The sequence below is a fragment of the Xenopus tropicalis genome, chromosome 7 (genome assembly GCF_000004195.4).
Source record: "Xenopus tropicalis strain Nigerian chromosome 7, UCB_Xtro_10.0, whole genome shotgun sequence".
NCBI lineage: Eukaryota > Metazoa > Chordata > Amphibia > Anura > Pipidae > Xenopus > Xenopus tropicalis.
In genome coordinates, this window is record NC_030683.2 from 30781513 (window position 1) to 30806127 (window position 24615).

The 24615-nt window shown below is 41.7% G+C and overlaps 2 protein-coding genes across 4 annotated transcripts in view; one reads left to right on the top strand and one right to left on the bottom strand.

Annotated features, from left to right (window-relative positions):
• The first annotated feature begins 65 nt into the window (after positions 1-65).
• On the top strand, positions 66-11655 carry dpcd (deleted in a mouse model of primary ciliary dyskinesia). Its single transcript, NM_001102805.1, is given in 6 exon segments — positions 66-332; positions 4952-5032; positions 5135-5259; positions 6079-6212; positions 11075-11177; positions 11443-11655. Coding segments are annotated over 6 exon segments (612 nt in total). The 5' UTR covers positions 66-268; the 3' UTR covers positions 11548-11655.
• Positions 11656-16178: 4523 nt separating this feature from the next.
• Positions 16179-24615, bottom strand: part of fbxw4 (F-box and WD repeat domain containing 4) — a 125918-nt gene continuing 117481 nt past the window's right edge. For all 3 annotated transcript variants that reach the window (XM_004915857.4, XM_002936770.5, XM_031906009.1), the window contains 2 exons: positions 20194-20335; positions 16179-18763 (listed from right to left, as the gene is read on the bottom strand). In XM_004915857.4, the coding sequence (XP_004915914.1) occupies positions 18626-18763; positions 20194-20335 (280 nt within the window). In that variant the 3' untranslated portion in view covers positions 16179-18625. The remainder of the gene's footprint in view (positions 18764-20193; positions 20336-24615) is intronic.

Sequence of the window (24615 nt, forward strand, 5' to 3'; positions counted from 1 at the left end):
AGGTCACTTCCGTATCCGGATGACTCGGAAGTGGTCACCGGAGTCCATTGCTTAATGAGCCCGATAATAAGAGAATATATAATATCCCGTTACAGCAGTAGCTTTGTAGAGACGTTTTATATTTTGGGATAGGTATGTTGATAGGTTTTGTGTACACGTTACAAGGCAGTCCGCTGCGTTACTATGGCAACTCAGGTCGGTTTGCCTAAGAGGCCGGCAAGCTTTGGGTTGCTATAGTAACTCGGCCCCGCGTGTGACAGGTTCCAAGATGGCGCTTCCAAGCTGGCTGGAGAGTCTGAAGGCTGCGCAGAAAACGTGCATTTTACAGGATGGTGAGTGTTCTTGTGGGAACGCAGTCACATCGGCTTGGGCTTTAATGCTGTGAGAAAGATATAGAGCTAACGTTAACCATATTCATTCATTCAACCTCCTCAATAACCAAATCCCATGCTTTATTTGTATAGCGCCTACACAGATTATATTCAATACACTGCCCTGGTGGAGTTTAAAATCTTAGGCCATAAACATGTAAACTATGTCCAGCCAGTAGCCTGGTAAAGCTGAACAAACTCGCAGGGGAACTGCTGAACTGATAACTGAGGATACATAAGCAGAAATTCAGGAGGGCTGTGATTGGCTATTTGGTAGCCCCTATGTGGGCTGGCAGCCAAGAGAAGGCTCTGTGTGGCTTTACACTGGGTTTTTATGCAACCAAAACTTGCCTCCAAGTCAATAATTCAAAAATAAGCCCCTGCTTTGAGGCCACTGGGAGTAACACCCATGTTGCTCACAGGACACTGGCTGGGGATAAGGTTTTAGACCAAATTGTTAGGTTCTGTCAGTTAATAGTCCCATAACCAAAGATGATTTACAACAGGACCTGCAGGTTTAGTTCAATAAAGGACAACTAATCCCATGCATAATAACAAGCATATAACAAACAAGTCTCATATTTGATCTCCCCCCAATCAAATCCTTCTATTCTTACCTAGGGGCTTAATGTCTCATTTTTTTTTTTTAGTTTAGGGCGAGGTCACACAAAGCGCATACCCACTTCTCTCAATCCTGCGTTTTTTCGGCCAGGCTGAGAGAAGCGGATCTGCTTTCTTGTGCTTCTCTGTGTGCCTGCATTAAAGGTTATGGCAACTGCCTGAGTGTGGGCACACGGGAAAAAAACCCAAAAGCATAGGGAAGCAGATCTGCTTCTCTCAGCCTGTTTGAAAAACGTAGGGTTGAGAGAAGGATATATACACTTAGGGGCTGATTTACTAACCCACGAATCCGACCCGAATTGGAAAAGTTCCGACTTGAAAACGAACATTTTGCGACTTTTTCCTATGTTTTGCGATTTTTTCGGATTCTGTACGAATTTTTCGTTACCAATACGATTTTTGCGTAAAAACGCGAGTTTTCCGTATCCATTACGAAAGTTGCGTAAAAAGTTGCGCATTTTGCGTAGCGTTAAAACTTACGCGAAAAGTTGCGCATTTTTCGTAGCGTTAAAACTTAACGCTACGAAAAATGCGCAACTTTTCGCGTAAGTTTTAACGCTACGCAAAAATCGCAAAATACCGATCATTACGAAAAAAACGCAATCGGACTCCATTCGACCCGTTCGTGGGTAAGTAAATCAGCCCCTAAGTGTGACCTCGCCCATAGGTAGATAAGTGTGTATCCAGAGTTTATGTGTATGTGTGCAACTCCCATATGTGTGTGTGTGTCACCTTTGCCTGTGGTCACAAGGCAATGTAAGAGCTTATGGAAGAATGTAAATGCCAGCCACAGCACAGTGAGAGTGGGTGCTAGGAAGTGTTACCAGCCACAGCACAGTGAGAGTGGGTGCTAGGAAGTGTTACCAGCCACAGCACAGTGAGGGTGGGTGCTAGGAAGTGTTACCAGCCACAGCACAGTGAGAGTGGGTGTTAGGAACTGTTTGTATATATATATGCTCAGTTACAGTATATACACACACACACACACACACACAGGTATGGGATCTATTATCCAGAAACCTTGCAGAAAGCTAAGTTATGGGAAGGCCATTTTCTATAGTGTCCATTTTAATCAAATAATTCTCATTTTTAAAATTCTTTTTATTTTTTCTGTAATAAAAAACAGTACCTTAACTGTCTTGCTGGGTTTAATTAATTGGTAGTAGACTTTAAGAATGGTGAAAAAAATAAATTATTGGGAAAACCCCAGGTCCCAAGCATTCAGGATTATAGATTCTATACTTAGTGGTGCAACTATAAAGGAAACACAAACTGCGGTCACAGGGGGCCTGGACCACGGGGTTTGGTTCCTCTATAGCTCTATAAAATTGAGTTGGCAGCTGGGGAGAGGGGGGTATTGAGTTGGCGGCTGGGGAGAGGGGGGTATTGAGTTGGCGGCTGGGGAGAGGGGGGTATTGAGTTGGCGGCTGGGGAGAGGCTGATAGAGGTTGCAGTGCGCACCAGGCCCCAAATCTGACAGGCTGTTGGCCTGTGACAACCAGTGCCACTTTGCCCATAGGCAAGCTATTAACAACTCATATTGTCATGAAAGCAGAGTCTAAGTATAGTTAACCAGAAATGAAGAATGAAGTCTGTTATTTTTCCATCCCAGAGTATCACTATGTAAATGTGAGATCTGAGCATACTCGCAATCTGGCCAGAGTATGGGCATAAGCACAAGTGCCATCACCAAGGCATCCCATAAATAGGCATCCCCATTCCACCATCAATGTGGCCCACACACAGCCATCGTTGTTTTGAGCTGCAACATTAGTGGTGGCATCAACCCCTCCATACTGTCCCCTGTGACAATGGGCAAGTTTGCACTAGTGCAGAAACTAAAGGCAACCAGTAACATTCTAGTACTTCATGCAGATGTGTGAACAAACCTGCTGGTTGCCGTGGGTTACTGCCCAGTTGCAGATTTTAAAAATAAGAACTTTGGCTTCATCAATATGCGTAATGTAAATTCAATATTTATGCACACTTTGAGTTCTCTGGGCTGTCTTAGACCTGTCCTAGACCTATTGAAGCTACTGATTCATGTGGCTGGTAAGTGTGCATCTGTACTTAAATAAATACATTTCTGTGGCACTGCTACACTTGTTTGCTTGTGTCTGGCTGCTGCCAGCTAAGCATGCTTAGGGAATACAGAATGTAGAACCCAGACAGATAACCCCTGGACAAAGGTAACAGTACCCTGGGTAATACAGCATTGCAGCTGTATTTATAGAAAGCAAGAGACTAATTATAAGTAATAGCTATACTCAATCATTAAGCTCGTTTTAAGGTTTATTCTCAGCATCAGCTTACACATATGGGTATTTTTAGTATCAGGGCATAGTGCAGTAAGTGGCTCATAAAAGTACAGGTTTAGTAGTCCTGCCCCATCAATCACATTGTATTTTCATTATCATGAGCATATTGGGCTGAATAAATACTGAGAGCACTTATTTCCATACAGTACAGACAAGATATATATATATATATTGATTGCTAGTAATGCAGCATGCCAATATTCCTCTTGAGCAGGCAGTGCCGGCTACATTGCAGACACTAACAAAATCCCCACCCTAATGAATCTCTTGCCTGAGCAGGAGGAGTTCAGCCAGGGATTGTTCCAGAAGGGTCGTTAAAATGACAGTTAACCTAATAATTAAATTAGGGTATTTTTTTTTTTTTTTTGTATTTATATAGAAAGTTATTGGAGGGTGATGGAAGTTGCAGCTTTACAAAAGCTTGAGGGACACATATAAAATGCCAGACTAGCCTGGGGGTATAGTAGCCCAAAGCCAGGGACAATAACATCCTCACTACCTGTAACCCCCTGATACTTGCTTCCTTAGGCTTTAGGCCACTCTGGCACCTCTGTGGGCATGTGCACTGGGCACAACTCTGTAGAAGCTTCACACAATGTATATATCAGGCAGTGATGTACAGAATATTGCAATGTAGTTTATGTCTAATTCCGTATATCCACCCACTAAGAAGCCCTCAAATCCAACACTGCTGCTTTCAATTATTTTGAATGAGAAAAGTGTGGCTGCCCTGGCACTTGCACTTCTCTGCCTATAGCCCTATGGTTTGCAGCTTTAAGTAAAAGTAAGTCTCACGCCTATACACAAATACCTATAATAAAAGCACAGTGTTGCCTTAGCAACACGAAATATTCACATTCACCAGATGGTACATTAGCCACCTATGAATTCAGGGCTGGGTGTAGTGCAGTAAGCCTTCACCTTAGTAAATTTGCCCCCCCCCCCCCCCATACTAGTCTTTTCTAAACCCATCTGAACCACTGTTAGTCTGTAATCCATGTACACCTAGGGGACTGTGAGAAATCCTTCCCCGGAACCCTTACAGACGCTGCGACCAATCCTTCCCCGGAACCCTTACAGCCGCTGCGACCAATCCTTCCCCGGAACCCTTACAGACGCTGCGACCAATCCTTCCCCGGAACCCTTACAGACAAAACCAAATGACAGTTATTTGCTAAGAGTATCTGTTCTGATGAACACATTTGTCTGATATACACATGTAACCATTGTGCTCCCCTTAGCTGCTCGTGCCAATGATGGTAATGAATCACAGCTAGAGGCAAACGCTGGGTGGGGCAAGGTTCAACGGGAAGCCATTAATAACAAATAAGGTTGCTTCCTAGCCTCTGTTGGTTACTTCCATGCTCTTGTCATCCCATGCTTTATGGAGAATGAGAGGCAGTTATACTGACTGATATTGGCACTTTATAAATAAATGTTAATAATCATAGGGCGGCTGTCCATGTATTGAGGGAGACCGTGTCACTTTGGTTTGTTGTAGTTTTGTTTTCTCTTATATATGGTTTAGACTCTATTTATTTATTTTATCCCAATAATGCATCAAGTTTATATTGTAAATGCATTATGCCACTAATCCTCCTTCTTTGACACATTTATACAAAATCATTATTTTTGTTGTAGGAAGAAGAAAAGTTCATTATTTGTTTTCTGATGGCAAAGAAATGGCAGAGGAGTATGATGCAAAGTCCCACGAACTACTGGGTACCCTGCTTTCCTTCTAAGGCTAATTATTAGCTTGGTTTTGTTGCTTAAAATAACTGCATGCAGTTGTGCTCACAATTCATGATTGTGTTTCCCTTCAAGTTAGGAAATGGAGACAGAAGTCTGCCTTGGGAGCATATGGTCAGTGGCAGATTGAGGTCGGTGATCCACCACTGCCAGTTGCTGGAACTATTCAGTCTGATTTTCTAAAGGAGAGCAGCTCAAATGTAAGTCTCAATAAATGGCTCTCACATTCATGGAGATGTGTGTACCTACTGACTGAAAATTCAAGATATATAATGGCACATATAGAAATGATTAAAAACATCAGAGGGCTGGTATTTCACTGGCCCAAAGAGTTCATCGCTAGCCAAGGCTGGGGCCAGTATTACAAATTTGCCTGCACTTTACTTGTAGTTAAATATGTAATTCCTTGTCTATCCCCCCTCCCTGCATTATTATTCTCTCCTTACAATTTCCTAGCAGCTTTTCAATTGGTCTTCAAGATTTGGTTTTTTTTTTTATAGATTTTTAATAATTTGCCGCCTTCTTTTGACTCTTTCCAGCTTTCAAATAACCCAAATCGGTTTTCAAACTGACCCCAGTAGCCCAAAAACTGTTGCTCTGTGAGGCTACAATTGTACTGCTATTGTTATTTTTTATTCTCTTTCTATTCGAGCCCTCTCCCATTCATATAGCAGTTACTCATCCAAACCACTGCCTGGTTGCTAGGGTAATTAAAACCCTAGCAACCAGATAGCTGCTAAAATATCTAACTCACACAATATCAACATTTTGGACCCACCTCTAATCTGCCCAGTCCCCATGGCGAACACCATCCCACCAGTAATATATTCCAGCAAAGGTGGCATCCCTGATAGTACTGTAGTCAACAAATTGATCATATTACCATGATTTATTTATACCAAGCCAGCAGGTTACACAGCACTTCACGGTTGTGGTTTGACAGTAAATGAACAAACATGAACTGTGATGAGATGAATTATGTTTCAGATTGCATCATGGGATATTTCTTTTAATCGTAGCCCACTTTCACAAGGAAAGACACAAAGAGCAGCTTCCAATGGAGAATCCGTAACCTGCCCTATGCAAAAGAAGTGTATAGTGTTACTGTGGATAAAAAGGACCGCTGCTGTATTATACGGACTACAAACAAAAAGTAAGCAAAATGCTAAGCCCATGAAAGTCTCTCTCTGATTTGTACTTAGATAAGGCTCGGGTGACTGACTTCCTTGTTATGTCTCCATCATTGCATAAGAGTCACTCAAACTGAGACAAGCACTCTCCTGTGGGAACCGACTTCAGAGTGAATGTCAGCTAAAGCACTCACTTGCCATCAATTAGCCTGTACATTTCCAGCAATACTCACCTGATGCTGCAAACATGCTAGTACATCAGTCCCATTTCCAGCTATGGATCACTTAGTGATCACTTACCAGATAAAATCACCACCAAAGTGAGCATAGACCAAACCAGTAAAAAGATGTGAGGAAGACTAAAAACATAGAAGGGATTCATCATATATTCCTTTTAAATTAATTATTTCTTTTTCCACACTGGAATGAAGCTGCCCATACGCCAAGCGAGCGGATCTTCATCCGATATCCCCACCTACGGGTGGGTGATATCGGGTAACATGAAGGCGAATTCGATCGTTTGGTCCTGGGGCAATGGGGCAGTCGGTTCGGGGACCACATCAACGAGCCGATGCGTTCTCCGATCCGACTGAATTTTCTAACCTGGCCGATCAATATCTGGCCCCTTCGTCGGCCAGGCCCCTCGTTTCTGCCCCTACACGGGCCGATAAGCTGCCGAATCGCTCCAAGGGACCGATATCGGCAGCTACAATCGGCCTGTGTATGTGGACCTTTAATCCCTGCATGCAATTTGTATCAGGGATTAATGATTTAGATGGGTGTTAGTGCTCAGTGCTGCTTGAAAATGAATGTGTTCAACTGCTCAAAGCAGTCAAACACATTCAGAAAAATTAACACATTCATCCAGTTAGGTAAATGTGTCACCGGGTAATTTTGGGAATTCTTTCTGTATTGCCCAGTCCAACCTTTCTTAAATGTGCCTCTTAGTCTGCTTTTATTGCCACTTTCACGTCATGGCTGTCACCCTTTTTTTAAATGTGCTTACATTACTTGGGAAAGTATTCCAAGTACTTGGTAGTATTCCAATGAGTTGTGACTCTGAATGGATTAGAAGGTCCATTGGTTAGAAGATGGTGTATGATCCACAGGAGTATATATATCAAAATGTAAAACTAGCTCATCAAATGAGCGGATCTTTCCCCAGATATGCCCTGCTAAGGTGGGAGATATCGAAATAATCTGATCAGGCCAATCATTTGGGAATACCAGCCATCAGATGTGGTCCTTGATTAGACAGGACAACCTATCCAATTGGCACGTGGACAATTTTTGGCCAGATATCTGTTGAGTAGGTCCGTTTGGGTCCCCATACAGAAGCACATAAGCTGCTGAATTGGTCTCAAATCTGCCCTTGTATGGCCACCTTAAGCCAGAATGACTGTTACTCTCTAGTAATTTCTATGGGATGTTTAGTGGCATATTTTTAAAATGGTGAACTTTCACCCACTGATAAATAGACTCCCAAAAGTCCTATAGCAACAAAAAGCCCCAGTGAGTGATGTTTCATGCACAACAACCATGTTTAGTGTATGATCATCTGAAATGAATAGGTAATCATACTCATAGTGGCTCAAAGGGCATCACTGCTGCCTTGCACTGCTGGGTGCGGAGTTTGGGTACCTCCCACACCCCAAAAACTTACAAGCAGATTATTTGACTCCCGCAGGGACTGATGTCAGTAATGAATAATATCTCTCTAAATTGCTGTGGAAAAATCCCAGGAAAGAAATCATACCACCCCTGCTAGAAAGGCAAAGCAATAGAATTTTCTTCTAGCTTCTTAATTATTCGTTACATTTTGTTTCATTTCTCATTTTTCAACTGGTATTTCTAAATGTGATTCATTGTGAAGCTGGGCTACATGCGTTTGCTACAGTTGCCGTCACTGATCAAAGCAAGCCAATAGAGGGTGCTGTTATAAAGGTACTATGTGAATATTCCCCTCTCACTGCTACTGGCAGTATAGCAGGCAAGGTAACTGAGCACTTATTACAGCAGAACTGCATCTTGGCGCAGAAGGGGAGTTCTATAAGAATACTTATCTGTAGTAATGTTTGAAACCTGAAATACATTTTTGACTTTTTATTAGTTTCACTGAAATTCTAAACCACTTACTTTAACCTCAAATATTTCAACTAAATTCTCAAGTGCAGTTGGCTCCCTGTGGAACGCGGATATGAAATGACCATTATGCAGCATATTTGTCACTAGGTAGTTTGATACAGGTTTGTGCTCCTCTTATTAACCACTTGGATCACTGTGTGCACATAAATGCAGACATCAAGTGGTTAAAGGGACACTGTCCCCCAAACCATAAGGAATATAAAGTTGCCATAGAGCATATAAAGCACGTGGCTGGAGGATATGCTAAGCAACAGTATTAAAACATTTCCAGCCTTTTTGTTCTGTTTAATTTAAATTGCAATGTGAGCATTAATACATAGCTAAGCATTGGGGCTGCCCCATCTGGGCTTCAGTGATCCATCTGTGTGTCTGTGAGACCTCTGGCCAATTGTCCATGTTACAACTGTAGTACAGCACGTACATATTAAAGCAGATTTATTCCAAATTTGTTTATAGCAGTTATCTTTTATCTTCATTGTATTGTCATTAGACTGTTCCTTCACAACACAATACAATAAATGGCCAAAAGTACCTGGTGAACATATGAAGCTTTCCCACTAGGAACATTGGTGGCTTTCAGCACGGATATTAGCTGGCCCCAAAACCAAGTAGGAAGCACAGTGTAGAGCAGGGGTTCTCAACCTTTCCTCATGTTGTGGTGACCCCCAACCATAAAATTATTCTTAAGACCATTGGAAATATGTATTTTCTGATGGTCTTAGGTGACCCCTGTGAAAGGGTCATTCGACCCCCAAAGGGGTCCCGACCTACAGGTTGAGAACCGCTGGTGTAGAAGCTCCTGTGACGGCAGTTATAGAAGTGACTTAAATAGACAGTTTTAATAATTAGAGGGGGTGTGGGCATTCCTGCACAGTATTTACAGCACATGAGGCAGGCAACTCGTACATCTTCTGTATCTTAGTGTCCCCCACAACTACTTGTGGCACACACAGATATGCTCCTGGGTCTGTACAGGCAAATGCATTAAGAGCCCTGACTGTCAGCGGGGCACCAGGATAGGATTCTGGGATGCTAGCACATACACAACTGCAACATTCTTTTGCTAGCGGCAAGCCAAGTCAGCCCTTAGTAAATCTCAGTCTGTAGGAGTAATTGCTCTTCAGACTTCTGTATAATCCATTGTCTCTGAATAAACATATTCATTTTAATTCACCGTCATTAATGGACCTTTTAGGCTTTCTGGTATACACAGCAGAGTAGAAAAGCATACCCAAAACCTGCGAGCCAAGCAGAAGCCGTAGGAGACAAACATATGCTATATAGATAGGAGTCAGCCAGGAAACTTTAGCCGCTTGGGCTACCGCACTTCTGGGAATGTTCCATCTCTACAATACAGTATGGATTCCAGTCTCCTCCCCAGCAGATCAGCTGCATTGGTTCTTACACGGATAGCCACATCACAGCCTGTATACTTAACTTATACTCTGTTTGCTAAAGTGAGATTTAGTCTGTAAATCCTAATGAGACACAACGTTATATCTGCCTAAACTCTCATTGCCTAACATTGCGTTGGCTTGTAACCCCGGCCTGGAGCACTTGTACCATCCATTTGCACAAGGTATGTAATAGTCATTGAGGGAATACTCATGCGTGGGATTACTCTCTCAGGCCCTCCCCGCACTGGGCAAAGCTCTCTTCTCTCTCTTGCCTTTTTATCTGTCGCTGAGGAGTTAACACTTCTTGAACGTGTCTTTGTGTACATCTAATCTCTGCTATTTAACCTTTGACATCTCCCTTATTATCCATGTCTGCCACCTTTATGGAATACCAAAAGCAGCTACATCACAGAAGGCTTTAATCTCTGTTGGACAGGCACATTCTACCCATCCACTGCCTCTGCGCTCAACACTTTTCTGTCTTTTGTTAGGAAAGCAAATGTAGTTGTTGTGTGTAGAACTGCTGAAGAACTCTCCGCAACATGGAAATGGGTTTGCTATAGGGTGCATCAAGCATGTTTCTTTAGGCCGTAGCAGGATTTCTCAACTGCACCAATACAAACCAATGGTCACGGCATATTCCTTGTACTCGCCCTATAATCGTTCTTTGGTCTTTGCTAGGGCCATACAGTATCCCAGCTTGGCCATAGATCTAGCTTTATTGAGCATTGCTGTTACATTTGAGCTGCCGAGGGTGGCTTGCCATGGGGCCCACTAAGATGTTTCAGCTGCCATCCTGGCCAGGCTACATGCAAAGCTTTAAAATACATATACCATCCTATCATAGTGATCTGAACAGAGGGCTCGGCGTTCCTCTGCTAATGGGTTGTAGCTACAGAGTTCATGGGTTCCATTGGTGGCAACTTGTAGTGCCACTGCTGGATGTGGTTGTGGCCCCTGCAGTGCATTTTTAGCTACTTTATTGACTGTGTTTACTTCCACCAATAAGCAGCCTTTTTTGGTTTTGACAGCTTTACACTTAGATGGGATTACAATTGCTTCTAGGGCAGTGCTGGCCAACTTTTTACATGTACAGGACCAATGTCTGTTCATAACACACAAATGAGGGCCATGTTATGCCCATGTAATGTCAGTTGCAAATAATTCTTATGTTGGGCGAAGTAAGGGTTGATAATAGGCTTTTGTATGTCACAGCTACCAAGTGGCTCTACCCTTGTTCTAATTAGCAGCCATAGCCCTTAGTCTTTCTTTTATTTTTTAGACAAAGTACAATGTAACCCCTTAAAACTTCAAATAAATTCATTGGTCTCTTCTATTTACAGGTACTATAAAAAGTTTTCAATTCCTGACCTGGACAGATGCCAGCTTGACCTGAATGAAAATGCCCTAAGTTTTGCCCATGCAAATAACACATTAATTGTAACAGTAAGTACTGCCCCTTGGTGTGTTTATCTAATAGAGGGATGCAATATATGTGTATTCCAGCCAGGGACCCTCCAGCTGTCTTGTGGGCAAAGGATCATACCAATATATCCAATATCTGAACTCAATAGACATCTAGAATGTATTTTTCCCCATCCCAAATTAAAGGAGAAGATAATTGTAGTTATGAATCAATATGGATTTTGGGATGCCCAGTTTGTGCCCATATGTATGTGATAGTAACTTGCAGTCTCTCCCTTGTCCATAGTATCAGAAGCCCAAGGAAATCTTGTCTCTAGAAGAAGAGCTACAAAGAGAACTGAAATCTCTGAAGACAACTAATGAAGGGGATGTAGAGTGTAAAACTCAGTGACTGTACAGAACTCTATGCTGTTTATGTAGGATTGTAAATGGAGAAGATATATATATATATATATGTGTGTGTGTGATGTATTGAATAAAACCACATCCTTTCTATTGGCATACTGGTCACTGTTATTATATATGATCTAAATACCCATTTATGGGTGTCTGCTCCAATCATTGATCTCTTCTGTAGCCATTCCTTATCAGTTAGTAGATACAGCTATAAACGTGCATCCATGTAATAAGGGCAATGACATATGGAGCTACTTGCCACAGCTACAAAATAGTCAATACTGATAACTGTCTCTAGATGTGTTTTAGCAAAGGCAATTCTCAGTATTGTCCATGGCAGGGTATTTTCTGGTGTTTTGTATCCACGACCATGTGACCAAGTAACACCATGTGTCACAACCCTAAAGCTGCTGCTTGTGGTGGGACTGGCAGGGTAGAAGCATTACTGGGTAAGTAAGACAAGGGACATGGATTTGGATAGCATACGGGGAGCCAATAGGAATTAATTTATCTGAAATTATAATGGTCTCTTGGGCCAAAATCAGTCAGTTCTATTATTTTGAGGGTTGCTCCATATAATGGGAAGAAAGCTGTGTTCTATAAGAATTTTGATTAATTTGGTTCAGTATTTAGCCATGTACAAAAATTAGAGGGGTCATTTCCCTGGGGGCGCAAGTGCAAAAGCACAGCCGTCAGTGCAACCCCTCTACATTGCATTCTGTATCTGGCGTTCAGTAAAGAACAGTCGGGACACACAGCAAGCCATGCCCATAAGGGCCCTGATGACACCTAGATAATGCTTCTATCTGCCGTTTGCAGGTCTCTGCGTTCCAAAATGGAGGCTGCACTGAATGCTAAAATGCAGCATGCAAAATAAATGGGCAATTACACCTTTTTTTGCAATTTGTATGCTGCACCTCTATTGGCAAATGAGCCCTTAGGGCTTTAGTGCATCTGCCGTGCACCCCAAGTTGAGAGATCCTTTCCAAATGTTGCTTCCCATTAACACCTGGGCTCACAAAGTTGGATGTTGCACATAAAAGGCATATGCCGGCAACAAGCCCTCACATACTGGGTGGCACAGCGTCCATGTTGCTGAAAACCAGGTGAAGATAAATGCCAAGAATTCCCAACCTGCCATTTGTATCTTTTCCAGACACATTGTTCAAAATGAAGCAGTTTAGTGTTTAGCGCTGCATTCTTTTCCCACTGGCCAAACCCTATGCACTCCTTTGATCTCCTTTCATGGCTGCCCCAACAGCACAGACTTTATTCTTCCTTTGTTTTGTACGTGTCCATAAAGGACTACTAGTGAGCAGCAGAGCATTAAGCAATGCATCTCCAATCCCAAGCAACAGGATCCCTGCCCACAATATGGCAAGTCAGACTGGCACATTGGAGATTGGCATGAGTTCAGCCAGTCAGGAGGGTGCAGGTAACGCTGCACTATTCTTACAGAAACATAGAAAAACTGCTGCTGACCCAAGAGATTTATTTCATTTTTTGCAAAGTGGATAGAACACGTCTGAAGCGGAATATCCCATTTGGAGGCTCCCATTCCACTCAGTGGAGATAAAGAGAAGGCACAACATGTGTCAGACCTCTGCCTCCTTTCATTCAGAGATCAGATCAGCTCCGGTTTCAGGTGGCCACTGTTCCTTTACCTCTGACCTCTGTGACAAAAGCACACAATGTTTCGGACAAAGGTGAGCTTCCTACAAAGGGATACCAGTGACAGGGCCGGAACGTCTGAACATCCGGAACAACTAGCATCAAATCCATGTCTGGGTTGGGGAGTCACATGAATCTCTGTACTTAATAGTGGGCTACAATCATTCTAAGGGGTAAATTATTTAGCAAAATCATAAAATTACAATTGTGGTAAAAACAATTGGGACTAGGGATGTCTCCCACCACTTTGAGGATATTTATGAAAAATTCAGACTGGGCAAATCATGATTGGGTTATTTCACATCAGCAAATTCTAAAAGAAAAACTGCTAATAAAATGGGACTCTATTGGGACACTAGTGCCACATGGGGCTGATTCTCGGCCTACGGAAATACGCAGCCCATACACCTACACCCAGACTCATGGTCTCCCCTGGGCACAGGCAGACCCAGTGGATATTGGCTGAAAATGTGAAGTCTTAAGCTGATATCTGCCTGGTCTGCCTGCACTAGGAGGAGACAGCGGGTGTAGGCAAGGTAGCAGGCTGGGGCCAGTGTAAGGGCTGCATGTTTCCCGCAGGCCGAGACTCGCTAGCCTAGCGGCACTAGCCTTAGTGAGTGAGCCACATGGGAGCCCACGCGGGGCAGTAATAGCGTTGACTAAACTATCGCTGAACAATTTTATTGTTTATTTATAAATGGCTTCCTAGACACCTCAAACATTCAACATATTAACAGGACACAAAAACAATAGACATGGAAATGAATTTGCCTTCATTAAGTTTGGAAGTTCTTATGAGAAAAAAACACAGAAGCACAACAGAAAAAAAATCAAATCAACCAATGAACCTAGCAATTATATCAGTTATTTCACATTTTATCTATTTTACTCTTGTATCATATAATGACTATTTAAACCTATAAAATTAAAAAATAAAACAGTAGAAACAGAAAATTCTATTCAACAGAAAAATTCAAGTTGTCTATTGGGAAGCAAAAGGCAAATCACTCTCATGGGCATTATGCTGTGTAGTAGAAGTAGTGAATGCAGTGTAGTAGAGGCAGTGTATGTAGCGTAGTAGAGGCAGTGTATGTAGTGTAGCAGAGGCAGTGTATGTAGCGTTGTAGAGGCAGTGTATGTAGCATAGTAGAGGCAGTGTATGTAGCATAGTAGAGGCAGTGTATGTAGCGTAGTAGAGGCAGTGTATGTAGCGTAGCAGAGGCAGTGTATGTAGTGTAGTAGAGGCAGTGTATGTAGCGTAGGTGAGGTTGTGTATGTAGCGTAGCAGAGGCAGTGTATGTAGCGTAGTAGAGGCAGTGTATGTAGCATAGTAGAGGCAGTGTATGTAGCGTAGTAGAGGCAGTGTATGTAGCATAGTAGAGGCAGTGTATGTAGTGTAGTAGAGGCAGTGTATGTAGCGTAGCAGAGGCAGTGTATGTAGCGTAGCAGAGGCAGTGTATGTAGCGTAGCAGAGGCAGTGTATGTAGTGTAGTAGAGGCAGTGTATGTAGCGTAGGTGAGGTTGTGTATGTAGCGTAGCAGAGGCAGTGTATGTAGCGTAGTAGAGGCAGTGTATGTAGCATAGTAGAGGCAGTGTATGTAGCGTAGTAGAGGCAGTGTATGTAGCATAGTAGAGGCAGTGTATGTAGCGTAGTAGAGGCAGTGTATGTAGCGTAGCAGAGGCAGTGTATGTAGTGTAGTAGAGGCAGTGTATGTAGTGTAGGTGAGGTTGTGTATGTAGCGTAGCAGAGGCAGTGTATGTAGCGTAGCAGAGGCAGTGTATGTAGCGTAGTAGAGGCAGTGTATGTAGCGTAGGTGAGGTTGTGTATGTAGTGTAGTAGAGGCAGTGTATGTAGCGTAGGTGAGGTTGTGTATGTAGTGTAGTAGAGGCAGTGTATGTAGCGTAGGTGAGGTTGTGTATGTAGTGTAGTAGAGGCAGTGTATGTAGCGTAGGTGAGGTTGTGTATGTAGTGTAGTAGAGGCAGTGTATGTAGCATAGGTGAGGTTGTGTATGTAGTGTAGTAGAGGCAGTGTATGTAGCGTAGGTGAGGTTGTGTATGTAGCGTAGTAGAGGCAGTGTATGTAGCGTAGTAGAGGCAGTGTATGTAGTGTAGTAGAGGCAGTGTATGTAGTGTAGTAGAGGCAGTGTATGTAGCGTAGTAGAGGCAGTGTATGTAGCGTAGTAGAGGCAGTGTATGTAGCGTAGTAGAGGCAGTGTATGTAGCGTAGTAGAGGCAGTGTATGTAGCGTAGTAGAGGCAGTGTATGTAGCGTAGTAGAGGCAGTGTATGTAGCGTAGTAGAGGCAGTGTATGTAGCGTAGTAGAGGCAGTGTATGTAGCGTAGTAGAGGCAGTGTATGTAGTGTAGTAGAGGCAGTGTATGTAGCGTAGGTGAGGTTGTGTATGTAGTGTAGTAGAGGCAGTGTATGTAGCGTAGTAGAGGCAGTGTATGTAGCGTAGTAGAGGCAGTGTATGTAGCGTAGGTGAGGTTGTGTATGTAGCGTAGGTGAGGTTGTGTATGTAGTGTAGTAGAGCCAGTGTATGTAGCGTAGGTGAGGTTGTGTATGTAGTGTAGTAGAGGCAGTGTATGTAGCGTAGCGTAGGTCACTCCTTCTATTCAGTAGGCCACACCCACTGTCCTGCAGGAGCCAATGAGAAACAAAAGGTTTATATGCATAAATGAGAATAAGTGCGTACTGGATGTTGTGTGCACGGTACCTTCTGCTTGTGTGTGGTGTTAGTAGGGTAAGGGAACCTACACAGGAGCCACCCTACTCCAGCCCATATGGGCAGTTCTACGTAAGGCTGTAACATCATTTGGCAATGGGCAAATAGGGACTAACTGTGCCTTGTGATGGCGCAGACTCACTTTCCTTCATGCAGAAATCACAGTGCCTGGACTGAATACAAATAAAAAATGATGTAAAAATGGGTAAATATGTCAGAACAACAATTGCTTCATTTTACTTCTTTATTCATTATCATTGAAACATTTACACCATGTGATATTCTAATCTGAGGAGCGGATAGAAAAATAGCAGTGCAGGAAATGCCTCCCCCCACTAATCTCTGAAAATAAAAGCAGCCCTTTTTGTTTCTAGGTCTCCAACTGCAGCAGAACCAAAGGGTTCTATAGTAACAGATCTGCAGATTTCACAGCATATTTCTGAATAAGATTCTTCTCAAGCACATTTAGGCCTTATAGGATTAAAACTGGCCATACAAGAGAACCTATACCTGATTTTGGCACCGACAGTGAAGCTAATTAGGATGATCAGACCATTTGGCTCCGAGGCCAACGAGCGGATCATAATGGGGGCCTATGGAGACCCAGCAGAAGAGGACCACATCTCTTTAAGAGATTTTCAAACCTCTCCCACTATGGTCAATCTTCACCCAGATATCAGTCAAACAGGACCTCTCAATGGCCCAATAAGCTGTCGACTCAGTTTGGACGGGCCAAGATGGCAGCTTTTATCAGCACATGTATGGCCAGCTTTAGTTAGTTCTAATGTTGGGCCCAATGCATACACAGTGGGTCCCACCAATCTCTCTTACTAAAGTAAGTTTCCTACACACAACAGACTAAACTATACAGTTTACAGATTTATTTGGAAATTGGTCAACCAACATCTTCTGCTCTAAAAACACTTTACAAATATAGAAGAAAATAGTTTATATAAGAAAAAGAATCATTCAGCATCCACTGCAGTTTAGGAGATTGTTCATTAATGTGGCAGTTCCATAACTTACCCTAGTTCTTGGGTTGGGAAACTGACCCACAGAATGAATAAACCTGAGATAATGGCTAGGAAAACTGATTTGTAATAAAAGTTAACTCAAGCACACTCTGATAATCATTAGTACATTTCAATAAATGGGAGATTCCCCCAATAGTAACAGCAACATAAAGCAGATGTATTTAGTTCTCCACTTTGCAGCTAAAGATCTTCCTTCTCATATACATTGCTATTTATTGTTCTATATAGCCGTAAATCCATTTCAATTCTTGCTAAAATTTGAAACTGAATTACTTCCAGTATATCTCACAAACCCCAAACAGAAAAGCTCATCTAGTGTATACACTTTCCACGCAGGAGCACTTTGATCTTACTGTGCCACACAGGATAAAGACCTGCAGGGTCCAGTTGGGCAGATCCATGGCCAACCCAGACCAGCAACTTGACACGCACCCACCATGCCCCTACCCAGACCCACTACCAGCGGAGTAACAAGAGAGTGCCAGGCCCTCTGCAAAAAAACTTCTGGGACCTGGAGCACCCAACCTGCCTCCCCCCTCCCCTCATACGCGCAGGCAGCGTTGCTATAGAGGAAGCTGACCCTGTGGTCTGGGACCCCCCTGTCCCCAAGGCTTGCAGCAGCAGGCTCTGATTCCTCTATAGTTACGCTACAGCCCCCTACTCAACCCTACCCACAAAGAGTTTCAACCCAGAGACCGGTAAAACCAGAAGTGACATTACTCTGAAGGTGAATCAACATGGTAAGGGGAAAAATAGCATCACTTTCGTGTATGGGAAAGAGGGAACACATCTGTACTCTAGCCGGGTACCCATGGACTGCCCACACGGTCAGGGAATCAGGGACTTTCTGCCCAAAACCCAACCTCTAAGTGTGTATACCCACCCCGATGCAGGACTCTGCGGCTCCATGTGCACACGAACTGACACTGTGCCTGCTATTGCACTTACACTACCAAATACATGGAAGAGTGCTAGCCTTTGTGCGCTGGCACACTGCTACTTTCATACCCACCCTGTCAGTGACCCCTGCCACTTGTTAATATCAATGGTCACCGATTTAAAAAGAAATAAAATAAGATAAAGAAACTTGTCTAAATAACATAATACACATTTTTTCTCTCTCTTTGATGATACAGGTATTGGGATCCATTACACAGAAACCCAATATCCAGAAAGCTCTAAATTACGGGAAGGCTCCCATAGACTCCATAATAAGCAAATAATTCTAATTTTTAAAAATGATTTCCCTTTTCTCTGTAATAATAAAACAGTACCTCATACTTGATCCCAACTAAGATATAACTTGTCTTATTGGGTTTATTTAATGTAAATTATGTAGTGGGTAATGTAAATTAAGTATGGGATCCAAATTACAGAAAGACCCAGAAAACCCAGGCCCCGAGCATTCTGGATAACAGGTAATATACCTGTATAATATAAAGAATAAACTGGAGATAAATCCTTGTGCTGTGTATCACCCTAAATTATCAAGATCACCCTTTTTAGGGTGGGGAACAGTGAAGATTTAGATCTAAAAATGTAGAAATAGTAACCACTATCTGATAATATTTATTGAACAGCAGCTCAAAACCCAGAGGTGCCGAGTTGTGTAATTCCCCATTGTATAAAACGCCTTCCAGGGGCTACAAGGCCTTGAACAGAGAATCGCCAGTAGTGAAGTCGAGGACATGGAGAGCTGAAGCCAGCGCTGCGTAGAGGTGCCGTGTATTGAACTGGAGGCAGTACACCGGGCTGCTAGTTGGAGACGATAAGGAGAATGACTGAAAAGAAAACAGGAGATTTATGGAATTTCTGCCTAAATGACATGTTTATTATTAATTCATTTAATACAAGTAAGTAATTAAAATATAATGTACTGTTTCCCTGCACTGGTACAACTGGTGCTTTTGCTTCAAAAACCCTACTAAAGTTTATATTAACAAGCTGCTGTGCAGCTATGGGGGCAGCCATTCAACCTGGGAAATGGAGAAAAGGCATGGGCACTGACCCTTGGTATATTGTAATCTATTATAATACACAAGAGCCATGAATATCCTGTAAATTATATCCTTATACATGGTGCTTAGTGATGTCACCAGTTATTATCGGTGCTTAGTGATGTCACATGACTCACTGAAACTTGTGTATTATAATTAATAATGAACCCTCTGTTGTAAAATATAAGGATAGTATAAGTCACCTCGGAGATCCATGACCTTAGGCCTTGTGCTTTTATATGGTCATAGAGCTCCTCACTGACTTATACTATCCTTACATTTTACAATAGGGGGTACATTATTCACTAAAAAATCACTGAGTGGTGCCTTTAATTAATTTAAACTTGGAATTTTTTACTTTAAACTAATGGCATTTCAAGAGAATATGTTAAGGTATGGGATCTGATATCTGGAAACCCATTATCCAGAAAGTTTTGAATTACAGGAAGGCCATCTCCCATACACTCCATTATAAGCAAATAATTAAAATTTTTAAAAATGATTCCCTTTTCTCTGTAATAATAAAACAGTACCTGTACTTGATCCCAACTAAGATATAATTAACCCTTATTGGAGGCAGAACATTATTGGGTTTAATTAATGTTTAAATGATTTTTTAGCAGACTTAAGGTATGGTGATCCAAATTTCAGAAGGACCCATTATGCAGAAAACCCCTGGTCCCAAGCATTCTGGATAACAGATCCCATACCTGTACTGCAAATCTAAAAACCTATGTAGAATATAAAAAAAATATAGCTTTATTTTCAATGAGTCTAAGCCAAATTTTGAATCAATCTTAAAATTTGTAAATTGGATTATAAAAATACAGCACCCTTTGATTACTGAACACATTGGATTTTAGATACTGAAATGTTTTCATCCACGTTCTCACGTGTTTTTGCGTAATAATATCTTAAAAATGTGAGATTCGAATTCATGATTTTTTATGCAAAAAAACTCAAATTTGAATTTTGATAAAAAAGCTCTGTCTCATACATATATCCAGTGAATCATTAGAAGGAACCAGGTCTGGACTGGGATTCAAAATAGGCCCTGGCATTTCAATTACACAGAGGCCCAAACAGCCCCCCACCAGCCCAATTAATAGTGACTGTCTATGGCATCTGGCATTTGCCGGAACCCACAGATTGCCAGTCCAGGCTAGGAAGAAATAATTCAGAAAAAGAGCCGCAGTTAGAAATGGCTGACTTACATGTAAACACTGGTTCATGCGCTTATCCCACAGTCGGACAACACCATAATATGCAGAGCCGCTCGCTATCATGTGGTTCCCATCGCTCTGCATGCAGTACAGTGCGCTGTCGTGTGGTTCCTCCCATTCTTTCACACACCTTCTAAAATAGGAAAGAAATACCCACTATTAGGTTTTTCAGCTTGCAGGCCAAATCATATCTGTGCCCATTTCTATATTCCACCAACACCACTGCCCTCAATTTCCTCCTTCTGTTCACTCTCTGTTCCTTTTCCAGTGGCTCACTATGTCTCTTCTTACCTGCTGTTCCCTATAATTTCCTTACTTGGCAGAATGCCAGCCTATTTGCCACCTGCAGTTTGCTGGGAACTGCCACCAAATATATGCACTAACAAATCAATGATAATAGTCTAGTTTTCACATTTCAGATGTGTGAGTATATTCCACAATGTTACCATATTCCAAAATGGTCACATAATAAGCATTATAATGATCTATTACAGGTATTACAGCTATTGACCCTCACATTTAAAGCAGTCCATAACTCTGCCCCACCCTACATCTCTGAACTCATCTCTAGGTACCATCCAACCCGCTTGTTACGCTCCTCTACTGACCTGCTCCTCAACTCCTCTCTCATTCCCTCCTCACACAATCGCATTCAAGACTTTGCAAGGGCTGCCCCCCTTCTCTGGAATTCGCTCCCACAAACTGTCAGACTTTCTCCCAATCTCTCTGCCTTCAAGAAATCTCTAAAAACACATTTATTTAGAGAGGCTTACCCTAATCTAGTTTAGCAATACCCTGTGCCCCACCTCTCACAACTCTGGTCATGCCCATTCCCACACCTTGTGTCTCAACCCTTTCTCCCAGTAGATTGTAAGCTCTTTTGGGCAGGGCCCTCTTCACCTCTTGTATCGGTTATTGATTGCTTTATATGTTACTCTGTATGTCCAATGTATGTAACCCACTTATTGTACAGCGCTGCGGAATATGTTGGCGCTTTATAAATAAATGTTAATGTAATGTAATGTAATGTATTGGGCTCATTATCCGGAAACCCATTATCCAGAAAGCTCTGAATTATGGGAAGGTCATCCCCCACAGAGTCCATTTTAATCAAATAATTAAATTTTTTAAGAATAGGTTCCTTTTTCTCTGTAATAATAAAACAACACCTTGTACTTGGTCCCAACAAAGATATAATTAAAGGGGACCTGTCACCCTACAAAATAATTGCAAATTGTTTTCTATTGTGTTTGTCAAGCAAAATAAACTTCACCTACACTGCAGAAATTATTTTACTCTTATTTTCTTCAGCCTTGGAATTCACAATTGCAGCAAGCAGGCAGGCTCCATTTTGTGGACACTGTTATTAAGGCAAGTTTTGAATCCTGACAAAATCTTGTTTCTGTGCCAGTATGGGGGACCTGATACCCATTTCCATGCTCTGGTTACGAAATTACATGGTGCGGAGGGAGGGGGAATGTAAGGGGCACAGCAACATCTAATAAGTTTTGAATTGAAAGTGAAAGTAACTGTCTGCCCCACCCCTAAGGCATAGAGGCGGGTCAGGCAAAATACAATTGACAGCTGGGATTTTTAAATGCTTTTATAATGGGCATGGATGTGTTAATAAAAAAATGGCTTTTGGTTGCATATTTAATTTGAAAAGGGCTTTTATTATACAGCTTTTTATGCCTGGGTGACAGGTTCACTTTAATCCTTATTGGAGGCAAAACAATCCTAATGGGTTAAATCAATGTTTAGGTCCTGAGCATTTTGGATAATGGGTCTCATACTGGTATAAGAAAAGTATTCTGCAGCAATAGCAGATTCTGTTCCTTAGTGCCACGTGCATAAAGAAAAATACACATATAGATTTTAAAATGTGGGGTGAAATGTACTTTTTTTTATTCTGCCTCTTTTCAACAAGGAATTTGGAATTCTTGGTTGCTAGGGTCACTAACTGCAGCAACCACAAATATGAATATAAATTTCTAAAATAGACTATTCTGAAACTTACTGTGTCTCTTCTCTTACCCAAGTGACATAGCAATAAATAAGGCTGTCTGACATCATGAACTATTTTGTTTTTTTAAATATTTTTATATATATGTGAAGGGCTAGAGTAATCGGAATGGACAACTTTTCAGCAGACAGCCAATCACAAGGTCAAATGTGGCTGAAAAACATAATCATAATAATCAACCCCCTCCAAAAAAGCCCATGTTCACATACACAGAGCAGGTTCCCCATGACATGAGGAATATACATCCCAGAGAAAGATGCCTTACTTTATTTATGCAGTTCTATCCTACGCTTTAGGTCAAGCACAGCTAAGCAACAGGAAATCCCTAAATGCCCCTTTACATACAGATCAATATCAATTTAAGTAAGCTCTCATTGCTCAATTAGAGGGCTCCCAAGATGTTTCTCTGGTTTATATTCAGCTCTTAACCATTTCTCCACAATCATACAGCACCAGTTGTGCATTTGTATGAAATAACCATGTAATAGACAACAGGCATTTTCCCTGTAACGCATGGGGGGGATTTTTTTTTTTGCAAATATTTTATGATGGATTTATGCTTAAATAAATTACTGTAATTTTCTGGTTCGTAACTTTTCCATTTGCCATGAACATGAATGTTTTTGCATTGCTGACATACCTCGCTGCACAACGGGCTTGTGTAGTAACCCTGCACCAATTAGAAGCTTGGTTTTATTATATTTATTGTGCCGGGTTGATGAGATATTAATGCTGATTGGTTGCTGTGGTTGTGGCTCTGTCTCTTCCTTACATTAAACCATTTAGTGTCAGAGCAGGATCAAAGACCACAAAACCTGACTGTAAATATTTTTTTTTACAGAGCATGTTGCTATAATTCACACATCTGTGAGGCAGTAAACGGTCTCTTCTCCCCCCCCCCAAAAAAAGGATAACAAAACAGTCAAGATGTTAAGTCTCATTTTTACAAGACCACACGAGTTTTCCTGATACAATATATGTGGCAAGCGAGCCGGTGGAAAAGGGGATTCCTTTTAATGGACATACTGGAAATAAAAAAGAATAAATACAAACAGTGCTTTCATGGCTTCCCAGACAGTAAGTTCCACTTCAGCTATTTACCCAAAGAAGCAGACTATAACTCAGAACATTAGTGTACATTCCTTTAATACATTCCTGTAATACTTTCCTAAAGCTGCAAAAAATACCTGTGTTTGATTGATAAAAATGAGATTCTCAGCCATAGAGTTTATAGTCTAGGAAGCGCGCCACACCTTCCTATGACTCCCAGTACCCCAATCACATATTGCTAAATTCCATTATAAGTTTACTTTCTTTCTAAATAGAGAAGCATACCTCCACGTAAGTAGATAGTCAGAATTTACCAAGAGAAGTTTCCCTGAATGTTTCTGGTAAGTGTAGGATACCTTTGTCAGCTCTTCCAGAACTGACGCCTCTCTATTCCTCTAGCAAAGCTGTAGAACCAACATTTGGCTTTCCCGTGTCTCTCACAGAAAGATCCAGACTAGGTACACAGGGTACAAAGATCCTAAACAATCCTAAATAATTTGGCCTCCAGAAAAACAATCAGATAATAAGAGGAGCCTATGCAGCCCTGTTGGGAGCTGGCCACATCACCAGTTTAATGAGGACCACCCAATGCTAAAGCTGCTCAATAAATGGGCAGATATGCATCATTCAGGCCATTATTTTAGCTCTATAATAGGCCAATGAGCTGCCAGCTAGGTCTTTGAATAAAGTTGACATTTTACAAAACACATTTATTAAAAAAAAGTGATTGAACAAACCCATGTAAAAAAAAAATTATTACCTCAAATATGTATTTTACACAATATTTTTAATTGGTCTACAAGCTCAAAAAAAATTCAATTGAATAATTAGTTTAAATATTGTTGAGGACAGCTCCCATTGACTTCTACATGACCTCGCAGGCTTTCAGATGGTGAAGTTTTGCATTCAAGCTTTTTGCATTTTTTTCCGCTTACTACTGACAATTTGAGTTTTTTAAACCATGATTCACATCCATGATTTGAAGGGCAAAAAAATTTGAATTGCTGAAAAAAATCAAATATGAATGTTGATAGATAACCCACTTAGTGTTGCCGCTGACAATCTTACCTTCAGAGAGAGCTGCTGAGCTAAAAGCATGTTATTAGCAGTCTGAAAAAATAAAAATAAAAAAAATGTAAATTGCAAGCTCAGTAGTGATGTGCAGGCCAACCCTAACCCGCCAACTCCTGACCGAGCAATTCCCCTCTATTTTTAGACCTGTGCCTGCCCTGCCTCATGTCTGACATCACAAAGTGGGTGGGGTGAAGCAGGTACACGCCCATAAACAGAGGGTGCCAGGGCATAGTAAGATCACGGAGGGTGGAAGAAGGAGAACCTGT